General features: G+C 48.8%; 2 protein-coding genes across 2 annotated transcripts in view; both read right to left on the minus strand.

The window, feature by feature from the left end:
• The window catches only part of LOC134426518 (lipase maturation factor 1-like), a 115,525-nt gene extending 111,176 nt beyond the window's left edge, over positions 1 to 4,349 (minus strand). Inside the window, exon 1 of the mRNA XM_063171593.1 lies at positions 4,304 to 4,349. The gene's annotated coding sequence lies outside the window, so the exon portion shown is untranslated. The remainder of the gene's footprint in view (positions 1 to 4,303) is intronic.
• Positions 4,350 to 15,268: 10,919 nt separating this feature from the next.
• LOC134426432 (lipase maturation factor 1-like) lies at positions 15,269 to 24,462 on the minus strand. Its single transcript, XM_063171442.1, has 3 exons — positions 24,267 to 24,462; positions 15,895 to 16,204; positions 15,269 to 15,272 (listed from the first exon to the last, which is right to left on the minus strand). Exons 1-3 carry the CDS (start codon positions 24,460 to 24,462, stop codon positions 15,269 to 15,271), a joined length of 510 nt encoding a protein of 169 aa, XP_063027512.1.
• Positions 24,463 to 27,889: the final 3,427 nt, after the last annotated feature.

Consider the following 27,889-nt stretch of genomic DNA (forward strand, 5'->3'; position numbering starts at 1 on the left):
GCAGAGGATATGAATTCCGTGCAGGCTGCAGCACCGGGGTTAACGTGGGTCTGGAAGCAGTTTAGGGAAAACCTGGAGTGGCCAAGGGCCAGCTCTGAGCTGAGCTGCTCGGGCCTAATCGTTTCCTTCAGGCAGGCTACTCCAGCTCACTAATAGGTTTTAATAAAAACTTCCAATTGGGCCAGTAAACCCCTCATTAAGCTGTTTTTAAAGCATGAATTTAAGAGGGCTGGGGGTAAAAGGTCAGGGGGAGTTTTTAATTCAGACCGGCTGGCAAAAGGTGCTGTTGTGATTGAAAACACCAGAGTTCAAGTGTCCAGGGCCACATAAACATCCGACTCTGTCACTAGACCTGCTTAAGTGACAGCTTGAAAAATAGATTTAATAAGACAGAGAGAAAAGTTTCCCACTCTTACAGCAGCAATAGGAACAGCAGATCCCAATATTAGGCAGGAATGGTTGGGAAGCAGCTCCAGCCCTCCCATCCTGGTGTGGGGGGTGAATAAAGAGCAGCCCGTGGCCAGCTGGGGGTGCAGCCATTGCCAGGGGCTCCGAGATCCAGGGTGTCCTGCTGGGAATGCAGCAGAGTTCTCTGGGAATAACATGGAAAAGCCCAAACCCATGTCCTGCTGCCAGGGTCCCCCCACACAACCAGCGCTTGGGGATCCTGTGCTGCCATGTGGAATGTCACAGGATCCCACACTGGAATGGGCTGCAAGGGAGCTTTAGGCTTTCCCACTATCCCAGGTCTGCTCCAGCCTGGCCTTGGACTCTCCCAGGGATGGAGCAGCCACAAAACCCCTTCAAAATAAGGGAATTCACCTGGGCAGCCTCCCCCTCTGCAGAGGGGTCTGCAGCAATCTCCAGCTCAGCCCATTCCCACCAAACTTCAGGACCTGCACCCCTGAAGTTTGACCTCAGTTGTTTCATTTTCCTCTAGTCTTCCTCCATGACCACAGAGCTGCTCTCCAGGCTGGAGCAGCTAAAGGAAAACTTCCCCCCTTCCCTGGGAACACTTGCAGAGCAGCAACATCTCCTCCATCTCACCCAGAACCCCAGCTGTGCACTCCAACATTTAATTTTATGTCAATGCACATCTAAAATTCGAGATCCCTGAAGACCTTTTAAAAGAAAATCCTCCTTGGAACAATTTGCATTGAAGCAAAGAGTGAGGATTTAACAAGTGATGGAGAATTACAAATACTCGGCTCTCAACTTTTTATTCTACTTCTAATCAAAACACACTTCAGCTCAAATTCTGAGCTAATAGATGCAATATCAAATTGGGGGACATTTTGGGTAGGAACTCAGTTATTTGCTCATTCCATGTTTACAGATAATGGGGAAAAAAACCTCCAGAGTTTGTTCTGGGATTGTCTTTTCTCCACACCAAAATTAACAAGGAAGTTTGCTGGGGAAGGGAGGGAAAAAAAAAAAAAAAAAAAAGAATTCTGCTTTTAAAATGTGCTTCTAATTCTGGCCTGCAAGGAGAGCAGGAGCCAGGCGCTCTGGAATGATCCCTAAGGAAACATTTGCTTTGGCTCCACACAGGACACTCCGGAGCATCAGGAGTCAAATGGGATCAGCTGCTGCTCCATCCCTTCTGTTTAATGATCCCATTGATAGCCACGAGGGCAGCAGAGCCATTCCTGCCCTTCCTGCCTGCTCCTTGCTGGGAACAGGGATCCAAAACCACTGGGACACTTCAGGATCTCTCTGGACAGTGACCTCATTTTCCCTGGGTTCTCCCTCTACACAGATCCACTACAACTCACTCCATCCTTGCAGCTTTCCTGCTTTTAACTCCCCAGTGCCACCTTTTTTTAGCCAAGACAGACTCGGGACCCTCAAAGCCTCTTCTGAATATCTGAGGGTTCCTTAAAACCAGAAGGCAGAGCAGAAAAAAAGAGGAAAAAGAAATCCTGGAAAAGAGCAGCACCTTTTCCAAAGCTCTGCTAGAGCAGGGATAATAAATCCCTACATGGAATCCCAGACTTTCACTGGGAAAAAAAGGAGTCCTTGGGGGTATCTCAGGCAGAAGCTTCCTCCTGCTCTAGGAGAGAACCCAGGGAAAACCAGAATCAGCAAAGGTGGCACCACCACAGACCTGCTGAGGCAGTTCTGGTCTCATTCCAAGCCAGGATAACACAGCTCCTGAATTTTCAGGAAGGATAAAGCAGCAATTTCTAATCCCAGCAGCACAGGGGAACCTGGAGAGAGGCAGAGCTGAGCCAGGCTACCAGGACAGGGGTTCCACCAGGGAGAACACGAGGGAAAAGCCTTGGAACAGCAAAACTCCAGGAGGAGATTGAGGCTGAGGATGGAGAAGCCAGGAATGCTCTGGAAAAGCAGCCTGGTCCTGCAGCTGTGCTGCAGTGAGGGCAGGCAGCACATCCAGCCATCCATGGATCCATCCATCCATCCATCCATCTCATCCCAAAAATCCAGCCAGGAACAGCCTCTCCAGAATTGTGTTCTTCCAAAAATAAGGAGGAAAAGTGCCCCTGGATCTGTGCCCATCTACAGGAAAGGTCCCAGGTGCCCTCACCACCCCACTAGCTCCAAAGCCAGGTTTACGTCACAGTAACAATAAACTCAGCCTAAAGTGGTCCCAGCTCAGCTGATTCCAGGCCTGGCTGATGCTCACTCCAGCATCTCCATCCCTGAGCAGCTCCTCAGCTTCCAGGGATGAACAGCCCAGCCTGGGGCTCTGCACTCCTGGTTCTCAGCTCCTTCCCTCCAGTGAGGAGGATTTTTAATCCCTTTTCCCCAACCAGGACTAAGAGCAAAGAGTAAAACCTGTGGCAATAACAGTTGATCCCACAGCTTGTTGTTATTTCCAGGCTCTGGAGTTCTTTAAAATTCACAGGGACAGCCTGGAGATTGAATAGAGGCTACCAAAATCCATCCTGAGATGCAGCAAAAAAGAAAAAAACCCTCACTTCCTGGAGGGGGATAGGAAACAGTCAGCACTTACAAAGAACTCTCCAGGAATTTCTTTTTTTTAAAGGATCTTGCTTTGAAGTAGATGCTCCCAAAGAATGAGGCTTCCAGAGCTCAGCAATATTTAATGTACTGCCCCAGCAATGGATGACAATGCTGTTGTTTCAGCTATATTATAACAAAAATATTGTGGTTTTCCTGTATTCTGACAAAAGGAACTGCAGATTTACATCTCCTTCATCTCATTCCGAAGGAGCCCTCATGCCAAAAACGGGGAAGGGAGAGACCCCACTGGGTACAAAGGGCTCCTTGGAGGGGGATCTCCACTTGGGACACAAGGAAAAGCCAAAAAAATATGAAACACCACTTGAAAAACAACACAAACAAACCATTTCTCTACACCCATCAGCAGCACACCCAGAGGATGAGCAGCTCCAGTCCAGTCCTCAGGGTTTGTGCTGTCCTGGATTAAATATCCACATTTAACAGGGAAGAATTATCTGGAATACTTTATGGAGCAGAATGGAGAATTCTCCATATCCTGGTCTCCACATCAGCATTCCCAGAAACCCTCAGACAGTTCAAGGAGCAACCTGAATTTCAGAACATTCCATGAGGAGACAGCTGCAATGCCCAGAAGGAAAAGGGATTAAACCTCCCTGGAACACACAGATGGAATTTGACCATTCTTGTGCCTCCTTTCTGAATAACCAGATTCAGAAAACAAATCCCATTTCCAGCCATCATCCAGAGTCCTTCTCCACCCACCCATACCATTCCTGAAGTGAGAAAACACAGCCAAAAAGGCTGATTTAAGGTGTTATTCCATGGCAACAACACCCAGAAAATCAGTTTTCCTAATATTTCCACAGAGAGGAATGCTTCCAGAAGGATTTGTAATCTTCCATTTAAGAATGGGTTGGAAAACTGCAAAAAAATCCATCTGGGAAAAAAAAAACAACAACCCAGACCTCCAAGAGAGCAATGCCTGCAGCTCAGCCCAGGAAAAAGCCCATGACAGGAATAAGAGGTTCCTGATACCCAAATCACCTTGGAAAGGGAATTGGGAGCAAGAGATTCCCTCCCAGGAATGTCCTTCATTCCCTTCATCTCAAACATCAACTTTCCATCAACTCCCCTCATCCTCAATTTACAGAATTTTCTCTTTAAGGGCACGTGGGCAGAAAGAAATGCAGTGAAATCTAATCAAAAGCTTAATAAAAAGATAAACTTAATAAAAACCACCCTTAAATTAAAAAACCCACAAAGTTTAAATATGCCAGGCGAAAGAGAAAAAGAAAAAATTTAAACATGCCAGAGGAAGAGCAAGACAAGCTGGAAAAATGAAAAAGCTACATACCCACAATGTATCAACAAAACATTACTGCAGCTTTTGGCCCATTTTTAGTCACTTACCAAAGGAATACCTGCAAAACAAAACGAAGAGAAAGCGAAAGAATTAAAATTGGGGTGGATAAATTCAAGGGAACGATGTCTTGTGTTGGTTTTGTTCCTCACTTCCAATATTTGGAGTTTCAAAACGCTGGCAGGGAGTACAGACAAGTCCTGAATTGCATAAAATGTACCAAAAATGGGAAAAGGCTGCTGCATGGAAATGGAAGAGGAGAAAATTCCTGAATTTTTGGGCTGCTCAGCACTCCAAGGAATTGCTGCCTTTCTTTGGGACACAGAAGGGCTGCTCCTGCTTCTCCCACTGCAATTCCCTTCAGCCTCAGCTGCACCATGGTGATTTTCTGTAAAATTATCAATTCTGACTAAAACTGACTTTTAATCCCAAAGCTGAGCAAGTTTTAAGATGCTGTTCTTCAAATTGTGTTTATTCCCAGTATGGCTTCAATCCCACAACAGGAATTTGTATTTATTTTATATGTATTTGTATTTATTTGTACTTATTTATTTTTATATATTTGTAACTATTTATATGCATGTGTATTTGTTTATTTCTACATATTTGTAGTTTATTTATATGTATTTGTTTTGGTTTTATATATTCGTATTTATGTTTGTATTTGCATTTATTTGTATTTATTCATATGTATTTGTAGCATATTAAACTAAACCAAAAAACCCACCCCAATACTAAGAAACACACCAGGTTTCAAAGATTTTTAGAAGGATTTGCAATGACTGAAAAGATGCTGAATAAATTGCATTTTATACTCATTGATAGTTTTTTGAACCAATCAACCTCAATATTTTACACCATATTTAACAACAATTTCCTACAGATTTACTGATGTATAAAGAGAAAAAAAAGGCAGGATAATTTGTAATTTAATGAATAATAAAAGCAGCTTTTTATGAAGTTATTTGTCATTAAGGGAACCTCACTTTGCTGATCTCCACCAACACCAACTCACAGGAACCATTCTCATTTCTTGGCACAAGCTAAGAACCCCCTGAGGCTCATTTAAAACACCCCCCCAAATGAGGAATTAATAAAATATTGTATTTTGCTGAGCCACATGAAGTTTTCTGACGTGTGTCTGGTGCTGATTACATCAATCCAGGCTCCCTGCCCCATCATGTGATGACAGGCAAACACTTGTGGATTTATTTCTCTGAAGAAGCCTGCGAGACAAATGCCAAGGAAACCAAACCAAATGGCCCACTCTGAATCCATAAAAGCAGCAGGAATTCTTGCAGGGATTTCTTAGATTTTAATAGGTACAAGCAGGGCAGGTACCCAATTCCCACAGATTTCAGGCTGGGGGTTTAGAATTTAATCACCACTTTTCCTTTTCAAGGTGGCTATAATGAGTTAACAGAAGTATTTATTAAAAATGTGTTTGGTTTTTTTCCCCCCACATTTTGGTATTTGAAACATTCCCAACAGATAATGAGGAAAAACATGGATTTGAGATCACAGGCCTGGGGGTAAATTTCACCAGCAGAACTTCTGATCTGCACGTTGTCAAATGCAGAAATTCTGCTGATTCAAAGTATGTTGCACTTGGATTGCATAAATGCCATTAAAAAATGATGTCAGGGCTGTTTTCTGCTGGAAGAGACAACATTTTCAGCCCTGACTTGTCAGGGGAGGAAAGCCCATGTCCCACTTAGCCTGAATCAGCTGGGAATCATAAACATCATTTAATATTTGAGTGAAATTGTTTTCACCACCTCGTCCTGATGATTAATTCTGGCTTCACTGTATTCCTGGAAAGTAAAAACTGAGAGCAAAACCTGCTTTGAACCCCATTATTCCCAAGGAAAGCAGTCCCTGCTGTCAGGGGTTTGAGGACACAGCTCTCCAAAACCTTCCAGGGCACAGGAATTCCCCACCCAACACAAAATTCCACCTTTTCCAGAGAATTCCTCTTTTCCTGCATGCAAAGCAGGGGAGATGAGGGGTTTTATTTGCTGGAGGAGGAGCTCACCAGCCAGACCTGCCCCAGAAATTCACATTTCCTTCTCCACTCAGCTGCCCCAGAGCTGCTCAGGTTATTTAATGCAGGGGTTGTTGGGGACAGGGGTTTCTAAACCTGTAAAACATTCCCAAAATAACATTCCAAATAGAGTCCATTAAAAATAAGATAAACTAGGCAGGTTTTACCTTTACATCTATAAACTCTGGTTTACATCTATAAATTCTGGATGTTCTGAGGAAAACCCAGCTGAATTTGTAATAAAAAGAGTAAAACCAGCTCCACCCCAGCAGTGCCAACACCACCAGCTCCTTCCAGCTGAATTCCCACAGGGAGGAGAATTCCCTGCTCATCCCTAAATCTGCAGCTGGTGTTAACAGCTCCCACTGCTGCTCCCCACAGAGAACATCCCCATGGAAAGTGATCCCAGATGGCAACTTGGATATTCCATCACAAATCCCTCTCCTTCCCTGGGCTCCGGAGATTGGGATGTGGGAAAAGTTATGGGTATAGGCATGTTTTCTATTCCCCACCAGGATTTGGTTCCCAAAAGGTTTCTAGGAGGTCTCCACAAGGTGGGAGCTCCACTGTGAGTTGGGAAGGTTGGGAATGTGGCTTTTTAACTCTGCAGGTCTCCCCTCTGGCAGGGAGGGATGGATCTCCATCCCCATCCCAGGGTAACATCTGCCCTGGAGCAGCCTCAGGTCACAGCAGGCAACCAAAGGGAGCTTCCTTCCCAAATTGGAAGGATTTGATATCACAGGCCTGGGGGTAAATTTCACCAGCAGAACTTTTGATCTGCACGTTGTCAAATGCAGAAATTCTGCTGATTCAAAGTATATTGCACGTGGATTACACAAGGACAGGGAAAGGTGCATGAGCCACCTGCCACAGATCCAGCAGGGTGTTAAAGGGTTAAGCCATGGAAGTACAGAAAATGTGGGAAATGCACCTGTCCCAGGATAGGATTGTGAGAGAATCACCTCAGCCAGAGGCCTGGCAAGGCAGAAATTGAGATTTCCCCTCCCTGTCCAGGCACCCAGCCTGGGATTATTCCACATGGACATTTAGGAGGCTTTTCCTTAAACCTGACCTGGATCTGCCCTCCCAGCACACAAACCAGCAGCTCCTGGTCCTGTCCCCAGGGACACAGGACAGAGAACAGAACCTGGGATGGTTTGGGTCAGAAAGAGCCCAAATCCCACCCAGTGCCACCCCTGCCGTGGCAGGGCCATCTCCCACTGTCCCCAAACCCTGTCCAGGGACACCTCCAGGGATGGCTCCACAACCCCTCTGTGCCAGGGTTCCAACCTCTCTGTTCTTTCACACACCTGTGCTCTGTCTCCTTTCCCTCAGCTAATTACTTTAATTAGCTTATTAAATTTTCCCTCAGCTAATCCAACTCAGCTCCTTCAGCTTTTCCCCCTGTGCCAAGGCTGGAGCCTCTGCTGTGCCCACAGCCACCTCCAGAGCAGGGGGACACCCAGGCACTGCCACTTCCCTGGCTCTGAGCAGTGGAAAAGCTCATCCACAGCTTCCAAAAGTTACTGAAAGCTCGTGGAAAACCACAATATACCAACCAAATTAAAGCTGTAAACACTCAGGATGGAAAAACACCCCCTTTTTTTTCTTTTTTCCTTGGACCTGGGGATTCACTTCCCCAGCCCAGTTGGGAAACATCCCTGGTAAAATCCATCCAAATGAGATCCAGGATTAGCCTGGTGCACCATTAATTTCAGAATATCATTAACTTAAAAGTGTGGGGGTAAGAAACCTTTTTGACAGCTGGTTTTGGTCCCTGCCAAGCCTTCAGCACTGCACAGCCATGGTGGGGGGAGGAAATCAGCTGGAATGGGAGCAAATGAAACCAGTCTGGTTTCTGGATTCACTTTCTTGTGGTCACAGAGCTCTAAAAGCTGGGATTCTGTGCTCTGTAATTACAACATCCACACTGAAATGGGAGGAATGGGGCTAGCATTAAAAATAAAGGATGAGGAGCAGGAGGAGGTTGGCTCCTCGTGATGGGAAAAGGTACCTGGGTGTCACACACATCTTTTCATGAAAATCCTTTCCTTAGGATTTTTTCCTGCTGAGAAGCTGAGAGGCTTCAGGAACAAAGTGTAACCAGATTATCTGCTGCTGTGGAATGCAACAGGTCTATCTGTGATTGGCCCATCTTGCATGTTTATAATTAATGGCCAATCACAGCCCAGCTGGCTTGGACTCTGTCCAAGACACAAACCTTTATTTTTGATTCCTTTCTATTCTTAGCCTTGCCTTCTGATGAGAACTTTTTCTTTTCTATTCTTTTAGTATAGTTTTAATGTAATATATATCATAAAATAATAAATCAAGCCTCCTGAACATGGAGTAAACATTCTCATCTCTTTCTCTCACCTGAACACCCCTGTGAACACGGTCACACCTGAGCAGGGCTGGAGCCAAGCAGGGGTGAGGAATGGGATGTCCCACCCTGTGCACCCACCTGGCTCCTCCCAAAACATCACACTGTGATATAAAACATCAGTCTGGCAAGGTCAGGTCAGGAGAGCAAATGTGAATGATGAGGCTGAGCACAGCACTCAGCAACTCTGCCCATGCTCCTTCCCAAAGTCACAGACGGCTCTAAAGGCTGCACAGTTTGTCAGGCTCCAGTGGGGTTTGCTTTGGTCAAATGCTGCCAGAGCCAAGAGCAGGTGGCAGCTCTGGGAATCCCACTGGGAGCTGCACGCCGAACCCAGGGAGAGGGAAAAAGGATCAGAGGCCAGGCTGAGCATCCCTGGGCTGGCGTGAGCCCCAGCAGCAGGAGCACAGCTGGACACTGATGGGAAACCCCGGGATCAGCCTGGACACATCCAGGACCCAGAACAAGGGGGAATCACCCCCTGAGCACTGCTGTGATCCTGCTGCTACCAGCAGAAAGGTTCTGCAGGCAAAATCCCAGGAAAAGAGGGTGTCAGTAATTTGGTTGATTAAAAGAGGAAGGAATCCTTTAACTGCATTTTAAAATAAACGCATATAAATATAGGCATTTCTACTGCATATAATATATATGCAACATAAATGCATATATATTGCATATGTAATATAATATTTTTATATATAATGAATTTATGCATTATAAATATTGCATAATTGTAATTGCATTAATGGATCTCTGTGGGCCTGGCCTCTGCAGACTGGGACTGCCCAGTGCCACCTGCACCCACCTCACCCAGGACCAGCAACCTCCCACATTGCAGCTCTGCAGCACCAATCCAGCCACGGATCAGCTCCTGCTGCCCACCCTGAGCAGACCCCACTGGGACCTCTCAAGGGCTGCTCCCACCCCAATCCCAACCCCAACCCAGGGCAAGGAGGGGAAAACCTTCCTCATGCTGGGAGTGGGGGGGAAACATCCAGTAATTCATTTCTGCCATCAGGCACAATTCAATTTCCATCTCTCAGCCCAAATATGGTTCTCATTAGCTTCATTAGCTCCCAGTTGTGCTGCAAGGCAGCGGTGTCACATGGAATTAATCTTTGTTTTCATTAATGTGTCATCCCCAGCGCTCAGGGCTGCTCGCAGCATTCTTTGAAACCGATCCATTCCCTCTCTTCTGGGCGGGGAGGAAGTGCCAAAAAGCAGCTTCCTGGGCAGGAAGGATGACCCCCTGAGATCCTGCAACTCTGGCTTGATGTTTGCAGAGATCATCTTTTCTTGCTGGGGACACAGGGAGGGCAGCTCCCAGCAAAAAGGGATGCGAGGCTGAGATAACAAAGAAATTCCTGAGCTTCCCTGCCAAGGCCTGATTAAGGAATGAGATATTCTGACTTTTCTAGGTGTTGTTTTTGGGGTATTTTGGAGAGCTGGGAAAAAGCCAGGTTGCCAAAGGGGTTCTGTTTACAAGCCTCTAAAAACCTCCAATTTAGCAAAGGCACCAAGGTGGTTTGGGTAATGAGATTTATCTAAAGATATTTCTTTTTAACACACAAAACTGGACACTGGATTCAGGCACAACAGGAATTTCTGCTTCCACATCCAACCTGAAGGGAAAGCTGGTCTCAGTTAAGAATTACAGCCCCTCAGTACAAGCTTGCATCACTTCCAGACATGATAAAGCAGGACAGAGACTGATGGGGAGCCCCTGCCAAGGTCACCCTGTCAAGCACAGCTGCCACATCCACTCCTGCCTGTGCACTGATCCCTGGGAACTCCCCACGTGTCCTGATAAAACCCAGGACACCCAGGCTGCCATTCCTTTCTTCACAGCCCCTGACTGTTCAGACACCTTACTGTGAATTTATCCCAGAATTACTCAGTCATTTCAGAAGCATCTTAGAGATTCTGGTACAAAAACTGATTTAATTCCTGTTGGAAGCCTCTCCCACAGAGCTTGTCCTGCTCATCCCCACAAACACAATCCCACAGGAGTGACACCCCTTTTTCTTCATAGAAAAAAATCTTCCTGAATTATCCAAACTGCTTAAAAATCCACTGATTCCTGCTGCCTTGGGCTGCTGGAGCTCCAAGGGGGATTTTTAATTTGCTGCTCAGGACAGGGCTCCCCTAGGATGGGCCGAGGATGGAGCTGGGATAGGGGTGGAATGGGATCATCTTTAAAATTCCCTTCCAACCCAAACCACTCCAGGATGATCCCATCCACATTCTCATGCTGTCACCATCAAAGGGTCACAAACAAAAGTGATTAAAAATGGGAATGTTTTGCAAAATCCAGCCCTGATTCACACCCTGGCTGCTTTCCAACCTGGAGTATGGAGCTCAAAGACCTGCCTCCAACCTTTACCAGGCTGGATCACTCTGGACAAAGCACCTAAAGTCTCAGAACCCAAAGGTGGAAAAAATCAGAGGAAAAAGCACTGGAAGAGGTTCATTTCATGGCCACTCAGATGCTCCTGGAGAGGGAAAACACTCCCTGAGCATCTCCTGAGCTCAGGAGCTCAGCCTGACCCAGCCCCTGATTAAATCCTGCATGGTTCAGGTGCTTTTTAATGAGAATAAAACAAACCCTCCACCACACTCCAGCCCTTCCCCTTTCTCTGCTGCAGATGAACTCCTGAGGACACTCAATTAATTGCAATTAAACCACCTGCCCAGAGCCAAGCCTGCCTGACCCGCTGCACACTTGAACTGCCAAAATCTCCTTTAATGTGAAACTTTCAAGCTGCTCTGTTCCAGCAGCTAAAGATGAAAAACCACCAGGAACTTGGGGGCAGAAACTGAGGCACCTCCTCCACTCTGGGCAATATTTTGGGCTTCAAAGGGCAAATTTCATATTCCTTGAAGGATAAAAAGGAGCTGCCTGGTCCTTCTCTGGCCCCAAATCCCACCTGGTCCTTCTCTGGACCCCAAATCCCACCTGGTCCTTCTCTGGCCCCCCCAAATCCCTGCCTGGTCCTTCTCTGACCCCCCAAATCCCTGCTGCACCACTCTTTTCCACAAGGGAAGACTCCACTAAAAAGAACCTTGCAGCCACCTCATGCTATAACATTTTATTTATTGCCTTGTTTAACTTATTCCCTTGAGCTCTTGTAACTCAACCAGAATCTAGAATGAAAATAAAGGCAACAGGATTTAAAATCCCATAATTCCAGCTATATTTTTTTTTTTTCTTTTTTAATCTGTGCTGTCTGACAACGGGCAATGAGCTTTGGGAACACAATAACCCAGGGGAAGGAAGGGTTTGCAGATGCCAGTTGGAAATGCTGGAAGGGAGGAAACAACAGGAGAAGAAACAGGAGATCAGTGGCAGAGTAGCTGAAAAGTTTGTTTCTATAAGAAAATGTAATAGCTCTCTGGAGACACCTTACTGGGGGATAAAAGTGAATTTATCCCAGAATTACTCAGTCATTTTAGAAGTGCATTAGTGATTCTGGTACAAAACTGATTTAATTCCTGCTGGAAGCCTCTCCCACAGAGCTTGTCCTGCTCATCCCCACAAACACAATCCCACACCACAAATGGAGCCTTCCTGGGGTCACCTGCAATGAGAATTTTGATTAAACCAACCAAGCTTTTCCCATATTCCTGTTTAAATGGATGAAAACCCACCATAGGAATATTCAGGAGGAAGTGGGGAGAAAGGCAAAGCTATTTGTGTGGGACCAGTGGAGCTGCACTCTGGACAAGCTGCAAAGTGGATGTTGGGCTACAAGGAATTCCCACAAAAATCTTTTAAAACAGCTTCTACTCGACTCAAACTGACTACCACCACTTTACTCCTATTTTACAACTGCAAAAATGACAGGAATAATCAAGGTTAAAATGAACATAACGATTCAGCACTTCACCCAACAGGTCAGATATTAAATATTCCTCTGCCCTGGCAGATTTTGAACTTCTTGACAGTCTCCTACTTCAAAAGGAAAAAGTTCAAAGTGGCAGATGGGGAAAAAGAAAAAAAAATCCAGTATATTAAGGCAGACACACTGAGCTTCTGATGGAAGTGTGACACCATCACGTGGGTGGCCTTGACCCCAAACATATCCAGGTTCAGTCTGCACAGAGCCACAGCTGGTTTGGGAAACCCAGCATGACAAAACCACCACATTTCAAGGTGGAAAGCACCAGCAGTCCCCACCCCACACTTCCCAGGCACCAAAATAAATCCATTTCTCTGCAAGGTCTCTTCACTGTGAGAGCCACCAAAGTGCATCTCATTGCAGGCTGCTGAGAGTCAAGCACAACAAACTGGCAAAGCCAAGGGACACAAGCTGGGCCTGGTTCTGGAGATTTTAGGCTGCCCAAACACTCCTTATCCTGCAAACAGCTCAGAGGAGATTTCTGAGGGGTTTCAGACCCTCAGCTGTGCTGTCCCCAGCTGCCAGGTGGGGCCAGGGCAGGCAGGGAATGTGTCCTGCCCTTCAAAGGCCACACTTTGCTCTTCTGAAGCTTCCCCTGGCTGAGCCCAAGCCAGCTGGGCAGCAGTTGAAAGAGCTGCTCCTTCAGCAGCCCAAAACAAATAGGGACATTTAAAATTAAAATAGACAAAAGGGCGATAAAAGGAATAAATTGTGCCTCTCTGGCCTAGAGAAGAGAGCTCTATTCCTGCTGATCCTGCTGCATCTGCCCTGGAGGGGCTTCCCAGGGAGGCTCAGCAGAGGATCCTGGTGGATGGGGAGCGCCCACAGGGGTGGCTCACAGGAGCCCAGCTTGGCCAGTGGATAGGGACAGCAGGGTTGCACGAAAAAAATCAAAATAATGTTTTTATTTTCAGCCACAAAGGATTTTAAAAATATATTTGGGCCACAGGAGGAATTTCCTGCTCATTTCAGAGACCCCTCTGCTGGGCTGCCTCATCACTCCAGCCAGGAATGCCTGGCATTGCCCTCCCCAGTTCAGGAGAGCTGGGCTCCCCTTCAGGTGCTCTGGAGAAGCAACATAACCCATCAAAGCCTCTCAGCCTGCCCCAAACTGGGAGCAAGACAATCACTGCCCCATCTAACCCCACCTAGAAACCATTGTGAGGAGGAATTATAAAGTCAGCCTTGGTTTTAGGGCCAGCCTTGGTTTTAAAGCCAATACTGCAGATTTTGGGTACTCTGAGCCCCTCCCTTTGCAGCACCACAACTCCTGAAGGACAGGGAGCATTGAGTGAGCCCTGCCTTGCTCTTTCCTTTTGTTTCCCTGCACTGGAAGCAGCCAGCACCCCTCTGTCCTGGGAGTTCCATGTCACACTGGAATAACCTGGGTTATTCCAGAGGATCTGATGGAAAATGAGCTGGAGTCTTCTCCCTCAGCTCTTCCACCTCATTTCCTGATTAATACTGAAATTAAGAGGAAAAGCAGCTGAGGGAACACCTCTAATCCCACCTTTCCTCTTGGTGAGTTTTTGTTGTACACCAGGCTAAATTTCACCCCCCAAATCTCAAGGAGCAAAGGAGGGGAAAAAATAAATCCAGCCTTATCTCAGGTATCAGGAGTCAGTTCCTTTCAAGCACAACAGGCTCCAGGGGCATTCCTGCCAGGATCATTGTCCTGGAGCTGGGAGGGGACCCCAGCACTCATCCCTGAGCTTCCCCTGCTCAGGAACTGGGGTTTGGGTAAGGGCTCCTCTCTGTACCCCCCACCCTTTGCCTCTTCCTTTAAAAAGTGCCAAAAGAGCCATCTAGAGCTCACCAGGCACAACTGGAATTATTTTGGGAAGACTTCAGGAGTTCTGCAGGATGTCAGAGGAGCCAGGACCCCCCATGCCAGGAAAAGTGGGAGCAGAGGAGCAGCACAGCACTCACTGCCCCAAAACATGGAAAAAACCCACACTGCAGGTGGGGTTTTAAAAATAATAAAACTACAAGAGCTCTCGAGCACAGGGAGCACTCCAGAGAGCTGTGGGCACTAAGGAAGAGAGCCTGTCTTAATTATCCCACTGCTCCAGGAATTAACAGATCAAACCTCCAGCCTTGCAGTCACTGCAGCTCCAGAGCTGAGCCTCAAAACCTTGGCAGCTTCAGGGGGAGGTTTTTGGGATTTTTCCCTTCTCCCCTCCAAACAGAAACACAAAGAGGAGGAAGTCAAGGATCACAGACAGGTTTTGCTCCTGTACCCCTGGAAGCCAGAGCAGGAGGATGCTTGAATTCCTGCCCTTCCACATTAAAACATCCAGAAAACAGAGAAGAAATCCTGGAATAATTTGGGAACAGGCAATGGAAAACCATCCACTGAGTTATTTGTCCAGCTCTGTGGCTTGGTGTCCCAGCTTTGGGTTGGTGCTGAGTTAAGAGCTCAGAGAATGGAGCTTTTCAGAGGGTGCTCTCCTTCACCCACTGACATTCCAGCTGCAGCAGGATGGGAATGAATGGGGCAGCACATGCAAACCCTTAAAATCAAACCCACTGAGCCCATCTGGGGAAAAGGTGCCCTGCTGTAAAGCCAGAACATTTGGGAAGAATCTCCCTGGGCACCTCCTGATGGCAGAAGCTTTTCCCTCCACATGAGCTCAGCTGCAAGCAGAGGCACCTCAGGGGCTGACCTGATGAGATTTGGGGTTTTCATCCTCTCTCAAACAATGTATTTGGGACCTGAACAACAGCAAGAACCAGCCAAACCCTTTATTTCAGCAGCACAGCCTCCCCTGCAGCAGGGTGACTTACAGGAGTCAGGGTGTCTCCTTTTCCCCCCACAAACTTTCTGTGCTTAGTGTGAAACACAGATTGCAGCTCTCTCCTGGACAGAGCTGAAAACTGAGAAACCCTAAAAAACCCTAAAAGTAATGATTGAGGGAATTCCCTTCAACAACCATGAGAGGAAGCACTGCACAGCTGGGACAACAGTGTGGAATGTCAGGGAATGCGATGGAATTATGGAACGAAGATCATCAAATCCCACCCTGCACCAATGAGCAAAGGAGAACTCAGGGCAGATATCCCAGCTAAGACATTCCATAAATCATTTGTGCCCATAAATCATTCCTGCCAGGTGCTGTCCTTATCTCATATTCCTACAGGGATAATCTGGTGAGAAGCAATCTCAAATTAGACTGCAAACCCAAACTGCACCAGGAAAAATCAACGTGTACCACAAAGAGCACGAGGGAAAAGCAGAGCAGAGGGACTGAGGACCCACCAGATCTGTCCAACGTTGACCAGGGAGAGGTAGAGGAGCCACAGCAGGAACATGAGGACCATGTTGGCACAGCCAGTCAGCAGCACAAAGGCTGCCCCTGCCAGGCCAGCCAGGGCCAGGCAGTCCAGGGTGCTGTCCATGGCAGACCAGTCCAGGAACCAGATGAGAGTGGGGGCATAGCTCAGGGCATCCAGGCCAACCTTGCCCTTGAAGTATTTCTTGACATCCTGCAGGTAGAGCTTGCAGGGGAGCAGCCCCTTCTCCCCTATCAGCTGCTTGTTCTGGTGAAAGGCCACCAGGAAGGCCACAACTGCAGGGGAAAAAGAGAGGGAAAAACTGTGTGAGGAATCACCCAGGATGAGGGAGAGGACTGGAACCCAAAATTAGGGAAGTCATTCTTGGAAGGAATTTATTCCCAAGTCCTTTCTCCATTAAAACCCAACACAGTCACTACAGGGCCCAACAAAAGGTGCCCTGGGTTGCACCTGGAGGATCTTTAAAGGTCCTTTCCAACCCAAACCATCCCAGGATTCTGTGGTTTCTATGAACCACAATGCAGCAGGCAAAAGAATTCTGTAAATCCTGACTTGGCTTTGGAGGAGAACAGATCTCCACCTTTATTTAACATTACGTGGGCATCTACCCAGTACCAGAATATTTTCCTTGTATTGAAAACACTTCATAGATCAAAATATTGTTAATTAGATAGCTTAAACTCATCTACACCAATAATGAGTTGTTCATAGAACCCAGGATGGTTTGGGCTGGAAGGGACCTTGGAGATCCTCTCATCCCACCCCTGCCATGGGCAGGGACACTTCCACTGTCCCAGGCTGCTCCAGCCTGGCCCTGGGCACTGCCAGGGGCAGCCACAGCTGTGCCAGGGCCTGCCCACCCTGCCAGGGAACAATTCCCAATTCCCAATGTCCCATCCATCCCTGCCCTCTGGCAGTGGGAGCCATTCCCTGTGTGCTGTCCCTCCATCCCTTGTCCCCAGTCCCTCTCCAGCTCTCCTGGAGCCCCTTTAAGCTCTGGAAAGGGCTCTGGGCTCTCCTTGGAGCTTCTCCTCTCCAGGTGAGCACCCCCAGCTCTCCCAGCCTGCCTCCAGCTCTGGAATTGCTCCAATTCCTTCCCATGCTGAGGACCCCAGAGCTGCTCAGAGCACCCTCAATTCTTTGAGCTCACAGCTCACCACCACAACTGCCCAGAACAGCAGCTCTGACTCTCTGCACCCTCTCACACCCTGGAAGGTTGGAAATCCAAAATCTTACAATTTTCCCCACCCCTTGAATTCCCCCTTTTCCATGTCCTTGCAGCTGTCCCATTTATAGTGTTGCTGCTGGACACTCTTAGGCCAGCCAGCTGCTTTTTTTAACAGCACATCAGCAATTTAATTACAGCTCATAGACCTAGCATTTGATGTCCTACAGAGAAAGTTGGGCAGTTTTTAGGCATTATCTCATATTTTAGGCATCTCCTGCAGTTACCAATTTGCAGTTTGTAACTCCAGTAATCTCCATGTCTCAGGGAAAAAAATAAAAAATGAGGAAGGCCAACATTTCCTGATTAGGCAGCATCCACTAATTTACCCATCCTTCAAACATTACCCAAACACCAGCCACGTCATGGGCAGCAGCACCAGAGCTCCTGGAAAAAGCCAATTTGTTCCCCTCCCCAATCTTCCTTGGTTAATGATCAAATCTGTTTCCTTCCTTATCTCAATGCTGGCATTCTGCAAACAACAACCCTGGTGTTCATCTGGTGTCTCTCACTGGGAGCACTGGGGGAGAGGCTGTGTGAAATCAGAGCCCAAATTCCCATTTCTTTGAAGTCTGAAGCAGCAACCCAAAGTCTGCAGCCCCAGGGAATCCGACTGAAAGTCCCATTCCCCAGACAAAGGTCTCCAGTGGGTTCCACTTAATCCACTTAACGCTCCCCCAGCTCTCTGCACACAGCCATGGGTTTTATTCTCATTTAAAAACCACTAAAAGTCATCAGCAGCACACAGCAGAGGTCACTGGGAGGGTTCCCTTTGATTCCACAAGATCCTGAACCCCAGGGATGGCACAATAAAGTTGGGAGCTAATGGGTTGTGTCTCTTCCCATCCATCTTTTCTACACAGTGAATGATTTTACAAATAAAAGACATTTTTCTTCAGTTATTTTCCTCAATTATGGATAGGGAGAGACATGAGAAAAGCTGATTCAAACACTACAGGATCAGTTCCGGGACACAAATTAAGTGTCTTCTATTTTACCCATATTTTTCCACCAACACTCAGCTCCGCACAACTGTGTAATCAGAAAGCCTGACATGAAACCAGCAGAAATGAAATAATTCTTCTGAGCTTTAGATAGCTTAATATCTTCATTTTTGGCTTTAAAAAAGCCAGCTGAAAGCCAGTTCTGCCTTAAAACCCCGTGGCTTGATTTCCCATGATTAACACTGCAATTTGCTGCACAGTTTTCCAAAAGTGCTAATCAAATTCACCTCTAAATGCTCCAGAATTGCTGCCCCAACCCATAAATGCTGAGCAGGTTTTTGCCTAAAAAAAGTCCAAATTAGACCCCTGTGCTGTGCACGAGACAAACAAGGAAAGGGTAAATTAGGAAAAACAAACAGCAGCAATTCCAGCACAGTGCACACTGGATGGACAGAACCCTGCTGACAGTAAAAGATGGGTTGGAAATGGTTGTCATGAAATGCACATTTTGGATGGCCCAGCTCAGGCTCCAAAGGGGTTTTCCCATTTCCCACTGCTGGGATTTCCACCCACAATGAAAACCACGCAGCACCAGCCCTGATTTTGGGAGGATTCACGTGCCCCCAAGCAAACCCCACGGTTCCAGCTGTGTCTGATCCATCACCTGCCAGGTGATGCTCGCACTCCCAGAGCTCCGTGCCGGGTCCAGCTCCCTCTCCTGGACACTCCCCATGCTCACTCTGGGATCGCTCAGGCTCCCTCTCCACCCATCCGCAGCGTCTTTGGGGTGGGCTCATCCCCGTCCAGCTCCACCTTCATCCATCCCTGCTCCATCTCCTGAGGTTCCCCCCCAGGCCGCAGTTCCTGTGCTGCTGGACACGGGGAAGAGCTGAAACTAAAGAAGCTGCAGAGGATTTCAGGAGCACAGGAGATGCTCAGACCCAGGAGGGAAAAAGGGAAGTTATTTATCAGCTTGTCATTGCTTCCTCTCCCTGAAGCCCAGAGAAACTGGAGCTTAAAATTCAGTGTAACAGACCCTGCTGCCTTCTCCAGGAGCCTTCCCTTGAAGTGTGGCTTGGTCAGGGGGTATAAAAATCCCTTTTCCCCCAAAGCCTGTGCTCCTTCCTCCTCCTTAATCCTTATTCTGGAACCTCTCTCCCTGTGGCCTCATGTTTGGGGATTTTCACTCTGCATCTTCCAGCTCAACTTTGGGCACTGAGTGGCACCATCACCACCCTGCAGGGCTTGGGGCACACACTGCCCCACCTCTCCTTGCTCCTGGGGCTTTTCCCTGAGATTCTGCACCCTCCAAACCTCCAGCCCTAGCACAAACCCCACCACCCTGGGCTCACTGCCTGTGCTTCCCTTCCCAGGGGCAATTCCAGGATCTGGGAGCGCCCAGCCCCCTGTGGCACCTGATGTGCCGTTCCTGGGGCTGTGCAGGTGGAGGGAACAGAGCAGCTCCAGGTCTGCCTCCCACTGCCGAGCCTCTGACAGCTCACATGGGAGCTCTCCTTGCTGCCAGCTGAGCTTTACATAATACATGCAAATTACCAGGGCTGCTAATAGACCTTCCATACTTATCCTCACCTCAGAAGGTGCCTCACTGTACTTTTCCATTAACTCTCCCCCCTCCCAGCCTCCCATCTCCCCCCTTGGTACCAATAACCACCACCCAAGCATCCCCATCCAAAGGGATTCACTCCATCCAGATTTCCCTGGCACCTCAGCTCCTTTCCCTCAGTCCAGGCTCAGACTGTCATGGTGGGAGAAGGAGAGAATCCCATTTTTCATGCTCAGGAAAGATTTAAGGATGTGAAATCCAAAACTTTCCGGTCATATGGCTTTTTCTGTCTTCCCCTCCTCTTGTTAAAAGAAGTCTTAACTTTTCCTTGATGCCCAAACCACAAGAAGAACTGAACCAAGAGCACAGAGGTTTGCCTGAAACCCGAACTACATTTTGCACACACACACACAAACTCTGCCTGGAGCAGTTTATCAAGTGCCCCTTTGACCCAAGGAGGCATTTGAACAGGCCCTGAGCTGGATGCTGCAAGCTGAGGTTGCACTGCTGGAAAGAAGAAAGAGCAGAATATTCCTGGTGTTTTATTTCCAGAGAAATGAATCAAATAAATTTTCAATTGATGAATTCCCCTGCAAAGTTTTGCAACACAGAAGCAACAACAGCAGAGCACTGAGCAAAAGGGTGAAGCCAAGCACCCACAGAAACCACACAGAGTGCTCTGCCCTTAACATCTTTTTTGTTTCCTTGTCTTTCATGGCCAAGCTGAAGACTTTGGGGTGGTTGCTCGAGGGGAGGGTTTGAAGTTCTTATCTCCCTGCTGCCTCCTTGTTTGAAAAGCTGTGGAAATAGCCTGAGACCCAAAGGGAAGCTTTTTCTGTCCAAAACCACCCCAGCCCACAGCTGGAGGATGCCCTGGGAAGATCCCTCTGCTCCAAAGGGGCTTTGGACAAGGAGAAGACAGGGAGAGACATTCCCTTCTCCACTTTTGTTATTTTTTATTCCCATTCCAGGGCGATGCAGCTGCTCAGAGGACCCAGAGCTGGTGCTGCACAGCCCTGCCAAGGAGCACTGAGCTGCAATAAAACCTCTCAGGGCATCAAAAGTGCCTGGAGATGTTCTCTAACCCTGAGCAGGCAGGCTGAACGCTACTGGGAGCCTGTGAATAAAGCTGAGGGAAGGGAAGGCAGGGGAGATGGCAGAGAAAGAGAGGAGGAAGGACACCGGGGAGAGCCAGGAGCCTACAGGAAGCCAAACCCCCCGAGAGGGCTTTGGATTTCACAGTGAGGAAGAAGGAGCCTGAACCTCCCGTAGCTCTGGCGCTGGGGAAAGAAAATACTATTAAACAATACATAACGAGAAGGAAGATAAACTGGATTTAAATAATAGCTTTTATTTCAAAGCTCTCCACAGAGCCTGGCTGAGATTGGGGAGGGTGGTATCTAATTACTGACATTTCTACAGCTGGAATCTGATGATGGTAATCACCCAAAAAGAGCACTTAGAAATGATTTAGAAGGAGGGTGAAGGGAGCAAATAATGCATATTTGTTGTCGAGAGCTTTGGGACCAGCTATTTACCTGTAAGAGCACTTCCAACAAGACCTCAAGGTATTTCTGTATTGCCAAAAATCCCATCCCTGCCACAGGGTAAGACCAGGGTGGAAAAGCTGCAAATCTCCAAGTGACATCTGGCCAAACCTCTGCCCTGCTCGGGTGAGACCCCACCTGCAGAGCTGCCTCCAGCTCCAGGGTCCCAGCACAGGGAGGGCCCTGGAGAGAGTCTAGAGGAGGCACCGGGATGAGCAGAGGGATGGAGCAGCTCTGCTGGGAGAGCTGGGCTTGTTCACCTGGAGAGGAGAAGCTCTGGGATGACCTCACTGGGGCCTTCTAGGACCTGAAGGAGCCACCAGGAAACAGAGAGAGACCATTTCCAAGTGATAGAGGGACAGGACAATGCTGTAAGGACCAAACCTCACAGAGCCCTTTCAGCTGGATCCACTTTCCCTGCCAGCAGCAGGTGGGGTTGGTCTCTGACCTCTCCAAACCCTCAGATCTTCTCCCACCTCCCATTTCCAACCTGCCTCTCACAGGAGCTGCTTTGCCAGGGACTTCCCAGGCTCAAGCTGCTTCTGGAAAACCCCTTCAAAAGACACAAAAAAAGAAGAGGAGAGCAAAAGCAAAGGGGGAGCGCACACAGAGGGACACTCCACACCTGCCCTGCTCTGCCTGTCCTCCTTCCACACGGGAAAATCCTCAGGGAAAACCTCTCCCATACCATAGCAGGCAATGAACACCCCCTTGGGAACAGGGTGGGGGCAGGAAGGAGGCGACAAGCCCTCAGAGCACACTTTGGGGTCACTGCACACCCCAAACCGTGTTTCTCTCCACCCCATCCTCAAGGTTCCTCACTCTCCCACCCAGGAGTGGAACAATCCCTGAGCTCCCAGAGCTGAGCCCTGACCACATTCCCCAACACCTTAACACAAATCCCCCCCCCCCAGAGAAATGGGAAAGGAAAGGGTTACACATGAAAGGGGGAAATGAAAGAAGGGGGGAAACCATCCCACGGCTGAGGAATGTCAAACTGTCACAACGGCATCAACCGTCTCCTCAGCGAGTCTGAGCCTCGGTGTGTGCGGAATCGCCGCGTCTGGGAGAAAAATCAGCTGTCACACTAAATGCTTCCATCTCCAGAAAAAAACCTGCAAGAGCAGCTTGGCACTGAGGCACAGAATTGTTTTCTGCTGTTTTTAAAGCCAGGCACTCCAAAGAGATCAAAGGGCAAAGCCTCCTTCCCACTGGAGCATCCAGGGGAATCTGCCCGCTCACAACTCCAGCTCGCACATAACAAGCACTTTCCACCCCACAAATTCTTGTGGGGCACCTCTCCTGCACTGCCAGCCTCAGCCCTGCTGCCTGTAGGAATGTGTCCTGTCTCAAAGCAGGCCCAGCTTCCTGGCTTTGGTTCATTTGGCTCACCCCAAGGCAGCAGCAGAACTCCCCAGGGCCTGAGTGCAGCCAAGCACAAGTTGCACAACAAGCAGGTGAACTTTTCCTCTCCTCCACCTCTTCCCTTAACAAGGGACACAAACATTCTCCTGCCCTGCTCCTTACAGCTTCAGTACTCCAAACTCTCCCTCTGCCACCCCACTCTCCAAAAGGTTTCCTCACCCCACACTATAGAGGTATTCTGGGGTCTCCCCACAACTTTCAGCCATTCTCGCTCCTCTCTCCTACTTGAAAAAACCACCACAAAGAATTATCCCCCTTTTTTTAGCAGCCCACATCCACTCACCAACCTGCAAACTCAGCTTCACCCTCTGGCCCAGCCCCTCCCAGCCTCCTTTTCTCCTGCAGCCCATCAGCTTCAATTGCTTCCACCTGTAACTCACCTGAACCCAATCAGATCCTCGTTGTCCCAGGTGTCCCACTCACCACAAGGGTCCCACACCTGTGATTTCCACCAATTCCCACCCCTCCAGCCAGCCCCTGCTCCCTTCCCACCCCCAACACCCCTTTGGTCCCAGGTGTGGCACATTTATCACCCCAAATCCACCCTGGGCAGCAGCAGCAGCCTCCACTGAAGGCACAGCACAGAGCACTAATCAGTTTTTCATAAGGAAACTGCAAACTGAGCCACGGGAAACTCAGCAGCCTGGATTTACACACGGGGGAATATCAAAATCGCTTTCATTTTGACTGAAAGAGTCATAACCTCGCATTTCACTGAGAGCTGAAACCAAACTAGAACCAGAGCGCGTGTCAAAGCCATACGAAACTACAACTTCTGCATGGTTTTGATGCAAAATAATCTAAGCAGGCTGGCAGGCTACAAATTCTAACGATTCTGTGGACAAATCTGGGGCAAGTTTAGAATTTGTACCGTAGTGTGTTACTTGTCAGTTTCGGTTTCACTGTAAATATTTTTAAGCAGAGCACCAGTGGGCTGTGAGCACAGCTCTCAGTGCCAAAGCAAGAGGCGAAGGAGCACGGCAGAGGCTGGAAACTGCTTTCACTGTGGAATATTTTAAGGTCATGTTGACTCTAGGTCCTGGCTGTTGGTGATGCTGGCACCCGGGGATGGCATCTGTCCCTGCAGTCCTGCTATAGGACAGAGTTCCTCTCTTGCACTGCGAGCTCGCAGCTTCAAGGGAAAGGATGAACAGCTCCGAGCAGCTCTGCTGAGAGGTGCCAGCCTCGTGGTGTGAGCAAAGTTCTCCTTCCAGCTCCACCAGCTTCCAGCATCACTAACCCCATCCAGCCATCCCCAATCCACCAGGAAAGTGGGACGGGGAAGGAAGAGAATCAAGGAATATGCAGAGATTTTATGATCATCCACAATGATCATAAAATGATAGAATATTCCCAAGTGGGAGGGTCCTGCAGGGATCGTCAGGTCCAGCCGCTGTTCCTGTAACATCCCCAAGGATGCCACCACGTGCTTGGGAGCGGAGGGCTCCTCTGGCAGCTCTGAGAATGTGCTTATTCCCTGGGGAGCCTGCTCAGTGCACCAGCACCCTCGGGGGATGGGAAAACGGCAAAACCTCTCCCTGCTCTCCCTCAGCCCTCCCTGGCACAGCTCCAGCCGTCCCCGGGCACCACTCGGGGACAGCGCGGGGGGATCAGCGCCCGCCCGGCACTCACAGTACAGGAAGGCAATGGAGCGCAGCAGCACGATGCGGGTCAGCCAGAAGGTGCCCGGGGAGAGCGGCGGGGCCGCAGCAGCGAGCCCGGCCTCGGGGGGCTCGGGGGATGCAGCGGGGGCCGCTCCGGGAGCTCCATCGGGGGCTCCGGCCCGGTCCGGGCGGCGCTGGCGCAGCCCCGCGCTGGGAGCCGCCATGTCGGGCACAGCGAGCATGTGCGGCCCGGCGGGGCGGGCCGTGAGGGGACACGGCTGGGACGGGAGGAAAATAGGGGAAAAACGGGCAGAAATGGTGAAAAACGGGTACAAATGGGGAAAACGCGCTGCTAAGCGGCGGCGCCGTGTCGGGCGCGGCGAGCGTGTGCGGCCAGGCGGAGCGGGGCGTGAGGGGACACGGTGGGGACGCGGAGAAAACAGGGAGAAATGAGGCAAAACGGGCAAAAATGGGACAAAACGGGCAGAAATGGGGTGAAACTGGCAGAAAATGGGAGAAATTGGCAGAAATGGGGCAAAAGGGGCAGAAATTGGGAGAAACTGATTGAAATGGGAAGAAACTGACAGACTGCTCTTCAAAGCGGGGCCGCCGTGTCGGGTATAGCGAGCGTGTGCGGCCCGGCGGGGCGGGACGTGAGGCGACACGGCGGGGACGGGGAGAAACGGGGCAAAACGGGCAGATATGAGGCAAAAAGAGCAGAAACGGGGCAAAAAGGACAGAAATGGGTAGAAACTGGCAGAAAGGGGGCAGAAATGAGGAGAAACTGACCTTCAAAGCGGCGCCGCCGTGTCGGGGACAGCGAGCGTGTGACGTGAGCGGACACGGCGGGGATGGGGAAAACTAGAGGAAAACCAGGAAAAACGGGTAGAAATGGGGCAAAACGGGCACAAATGGGGCAAAAAGGGCAGAACGCTCTTCAAAGCGAGGCCACAGTGTCGGGTATAGCGAGAGTGTGCGGCCCGGCGGAGCGGGACGTGAGGGGACACGGCGAGGATGGGGAAAAATAGGGGGAAAACGCGGAGAATTCTCTGCGAACTGGCGAGAAAATGCGAAGTTTTATTTAAAAAATTAAAATATTAAATAAAGTAAGAGGCCAGCGCGGCTGCGGAGGTGTGAGATGACTGGAGCGTCTCTGTGATGAGGCTGAGGGAGCTGGGGCCGGCTGGAGGAGGGAAGGGGAGAGGGGATCACATCTATTAAAATATTTCCAAGGTGTTTTAGAGGATGATGCCGGGCTCTGTTCTGTGGTGCTCAGTGACAGGATGCGCAGTGATATCCTAAGCTAAATCAGAACCCAAATCGCAGAATATTCTGTTTTAGAAGGGACTGGCAAGGATGATGGAGTCCCTTCAGTGAACTGCTCTCATTGAATCCACAGCCTTGGAGTTGTCAGCACCATGCTCGGACCGGCTGAGCTCAGGACAGATTAACACAAATTCCACTTCAATTTATAGAAAAACTGGTTTGCATGGAGGTGGCAGGGCCGTGGAACAGGGAGGGTGTGGATCTCCCTCTCTGGAGATGTCCCAAAGCCACCTGGACATGTTCCTGTGTCACCTGCTCCAGGTGACCCTGCCTGAGCCGGGGAATTTAAGTTCATTTTAAGTTCAATTCCTCATGTTTTTCTCATGGTTTGGGTTGGGAGGGACCTTAAAGCTCATCCACTTCCAATTTTAGGCACCTTCCACTTGCAGGTTGCTCCAAGCCCCGTCCAAGCTGGCTTTGGACACTTCCAGGGGCAGCCACAGCTTCTCTGGGAATTCCATCCCAGCCCCTTCCACCCTCACAGGGAAGGATTTCTTCCTAAAATCCCATCTAAATTCACTGCTTAAAATACCACCATGATTTTTACTTCAAATAATTTACAGACATCAAACAGTTGGCTGCATGGAGTTCATAAATAGTATTTTTGAACGTAAACATACATTGAGTATCCCCTTAGTAAACACCTCGGTGCTGGTCGCTGAGAAAGCATCTGCTATCAGGTGTAACATTATTCAACACTTCCCAGCCTCTAAACCAGTCCCTTCTAAATGCCCCTTTTGTTTTTCCAGTTTCCCACCACTGCTGCTCGCATTGTTCTCCTTAGGAAAAAAAAAATAGAAAAAATGCCACATAATGGTGCATTGTATAGGGAAGGAAAAATCAGCTGTTTGTTAAAGGCCACTGGAATAGTGCAGTTCTGGATCAGCCACGAGGTTTGGAGAGGAAAATTTAAATAGATGGGAGCTAATGGTTTCCTCCTTTGTGGGGTCTTTCACAGCAAATTCCACATTAAACGGGGGTGTCTGTAAAACAAACTGGATAATTGAGGAAATTACTGCAGGAAAGTGCAAGGTTTAGGTTAAAGTTTAGCAAAAAGGGAAGAGTCTTTGGGGCTGGGAGGGGAATGCTGAGCTGGGTCGGTTTTTATTGCCGAGGGTCACTCTGAGATGTGCCCCATCATGGACCAGGAGCACCTTCCAACAGGACAAGCTGTAAATTTTAAGCCTAAAGCAGCAGAAATGTGTGAAACTAAAAAGGACTCAATTCACATTACAGGCAGTGGAAGCTTTTCCTGGCTTTCCTGGAAGATGATTCAGAAAGAAAAACATGTGATAAACTGGTTGATTAGGACACCAAATGACGTCTTTTCTGTCCCAAATGTGACTCGAGGATATTTGTGTGTCCCTCCCAACTCAGATACTCTGTGATCACACAAATCCCTTTGTGGGGACCATCACCTGTGCTGGCTTTTCTGCTCACTTCTCCATTTCTTCTTTTATTTTTATCTGGCGACTTGAGGAAAGAAAACAGTGCAGAAATAACTCAGACAAGATATTCCAGAGCGAGCTTTGGAGCCTTTCAAGCCTCCAGGGGAAGGCGATTCATGAATGCCAGGCGGGCAGGGGCATCATTGATGCCCGTCTCCATTCACCCAGCCACCCCCAATGCCACGTCCCCTATTTTGCTGTGTTCCAAACCAGCTGCAGGAGTGCCAAGGGAACAAGCCTTCACTGTCACAGCAGCCAGCAGCTGTCCCCAGCAGCACCCCAACCCCGCTGGCTGGCCCTGGCACCCGAAATCGCTCTGTGTTCATTCAGCTCTGGCCTTTCTCCCCTCTGGCTGCCAGGATTTGGCTTGAAAGGGAGCAGAGAAAGCTGAAATCAGGAGCTTGGGAGGCAGCATGAGCACGGGGGGCTGCTCTGAAGGGAGCAGACGTGCAGCTGTGGATAATGCAGGCACACACCGAGCGCTCAGCTGCGCTTGCTGAAGGGGACGTGGGCACCTCACAGGGAATTTGGGAGCTTCCTTCTGCTAAGCCATTTCTTTCCAGCAGCAATAATTCTTCCCTTTAAAATCCCCAATTTTCCCCTGTGGAAATCTAATCTTTAACTCCAGGATTAAGGCTGGAAAGGATTTTTAGAGGAAGAATCACCTTTTTTTCTTGTGTATTAGTGCAGGTTAATGAGGGGCTGGTTCAGAAGAGGGTTCCTTCAGTGGTACCACAGGACAAGCAATGAATAATCACAATAATCATAATTAATCACAATAACCCCCATTATTTTGAAAAGATGCCATCCAGGCTGTGCTGTGCAGGAGGAAAGAAGAGATCCAACACCTCACCTAACATTTAATGTGTAATTCATA

This window comes from Melospiza melodia, chromosome 18, assembly GCF_035770615.1.
Source record: "Melospiza melodia melodia isolate bMelMel2 chromosome 18, bMelMel2.pri, whole genome shotgun sequence".
Lineage (NCBI taxonomy): Eukaryota > Metazoa > Chordata > Aves > Passeriformes > Passerellidae > Melospiza > Melospiza melodia.

What these genes read in the sequence shown, in the direction of transcription:
- LOC134426432 (XM_063171442.1), bottom strand. Translation starts at nt 24,462, where the DNA reads ATGGCGGCTCCCAGCGCGGGGCTGCGCCAGCGCCGCCCGGACCGGGCC. An exon ending in CTCCATTGCCTTCCTGTACT is followed by an intron (nt 16,205 to 24,266) that starts GTGAGTGCCGGG and finishes TTTCCCCTGCAG; the next exon opens with TTGTGGCCTTCCTGGTGGCC.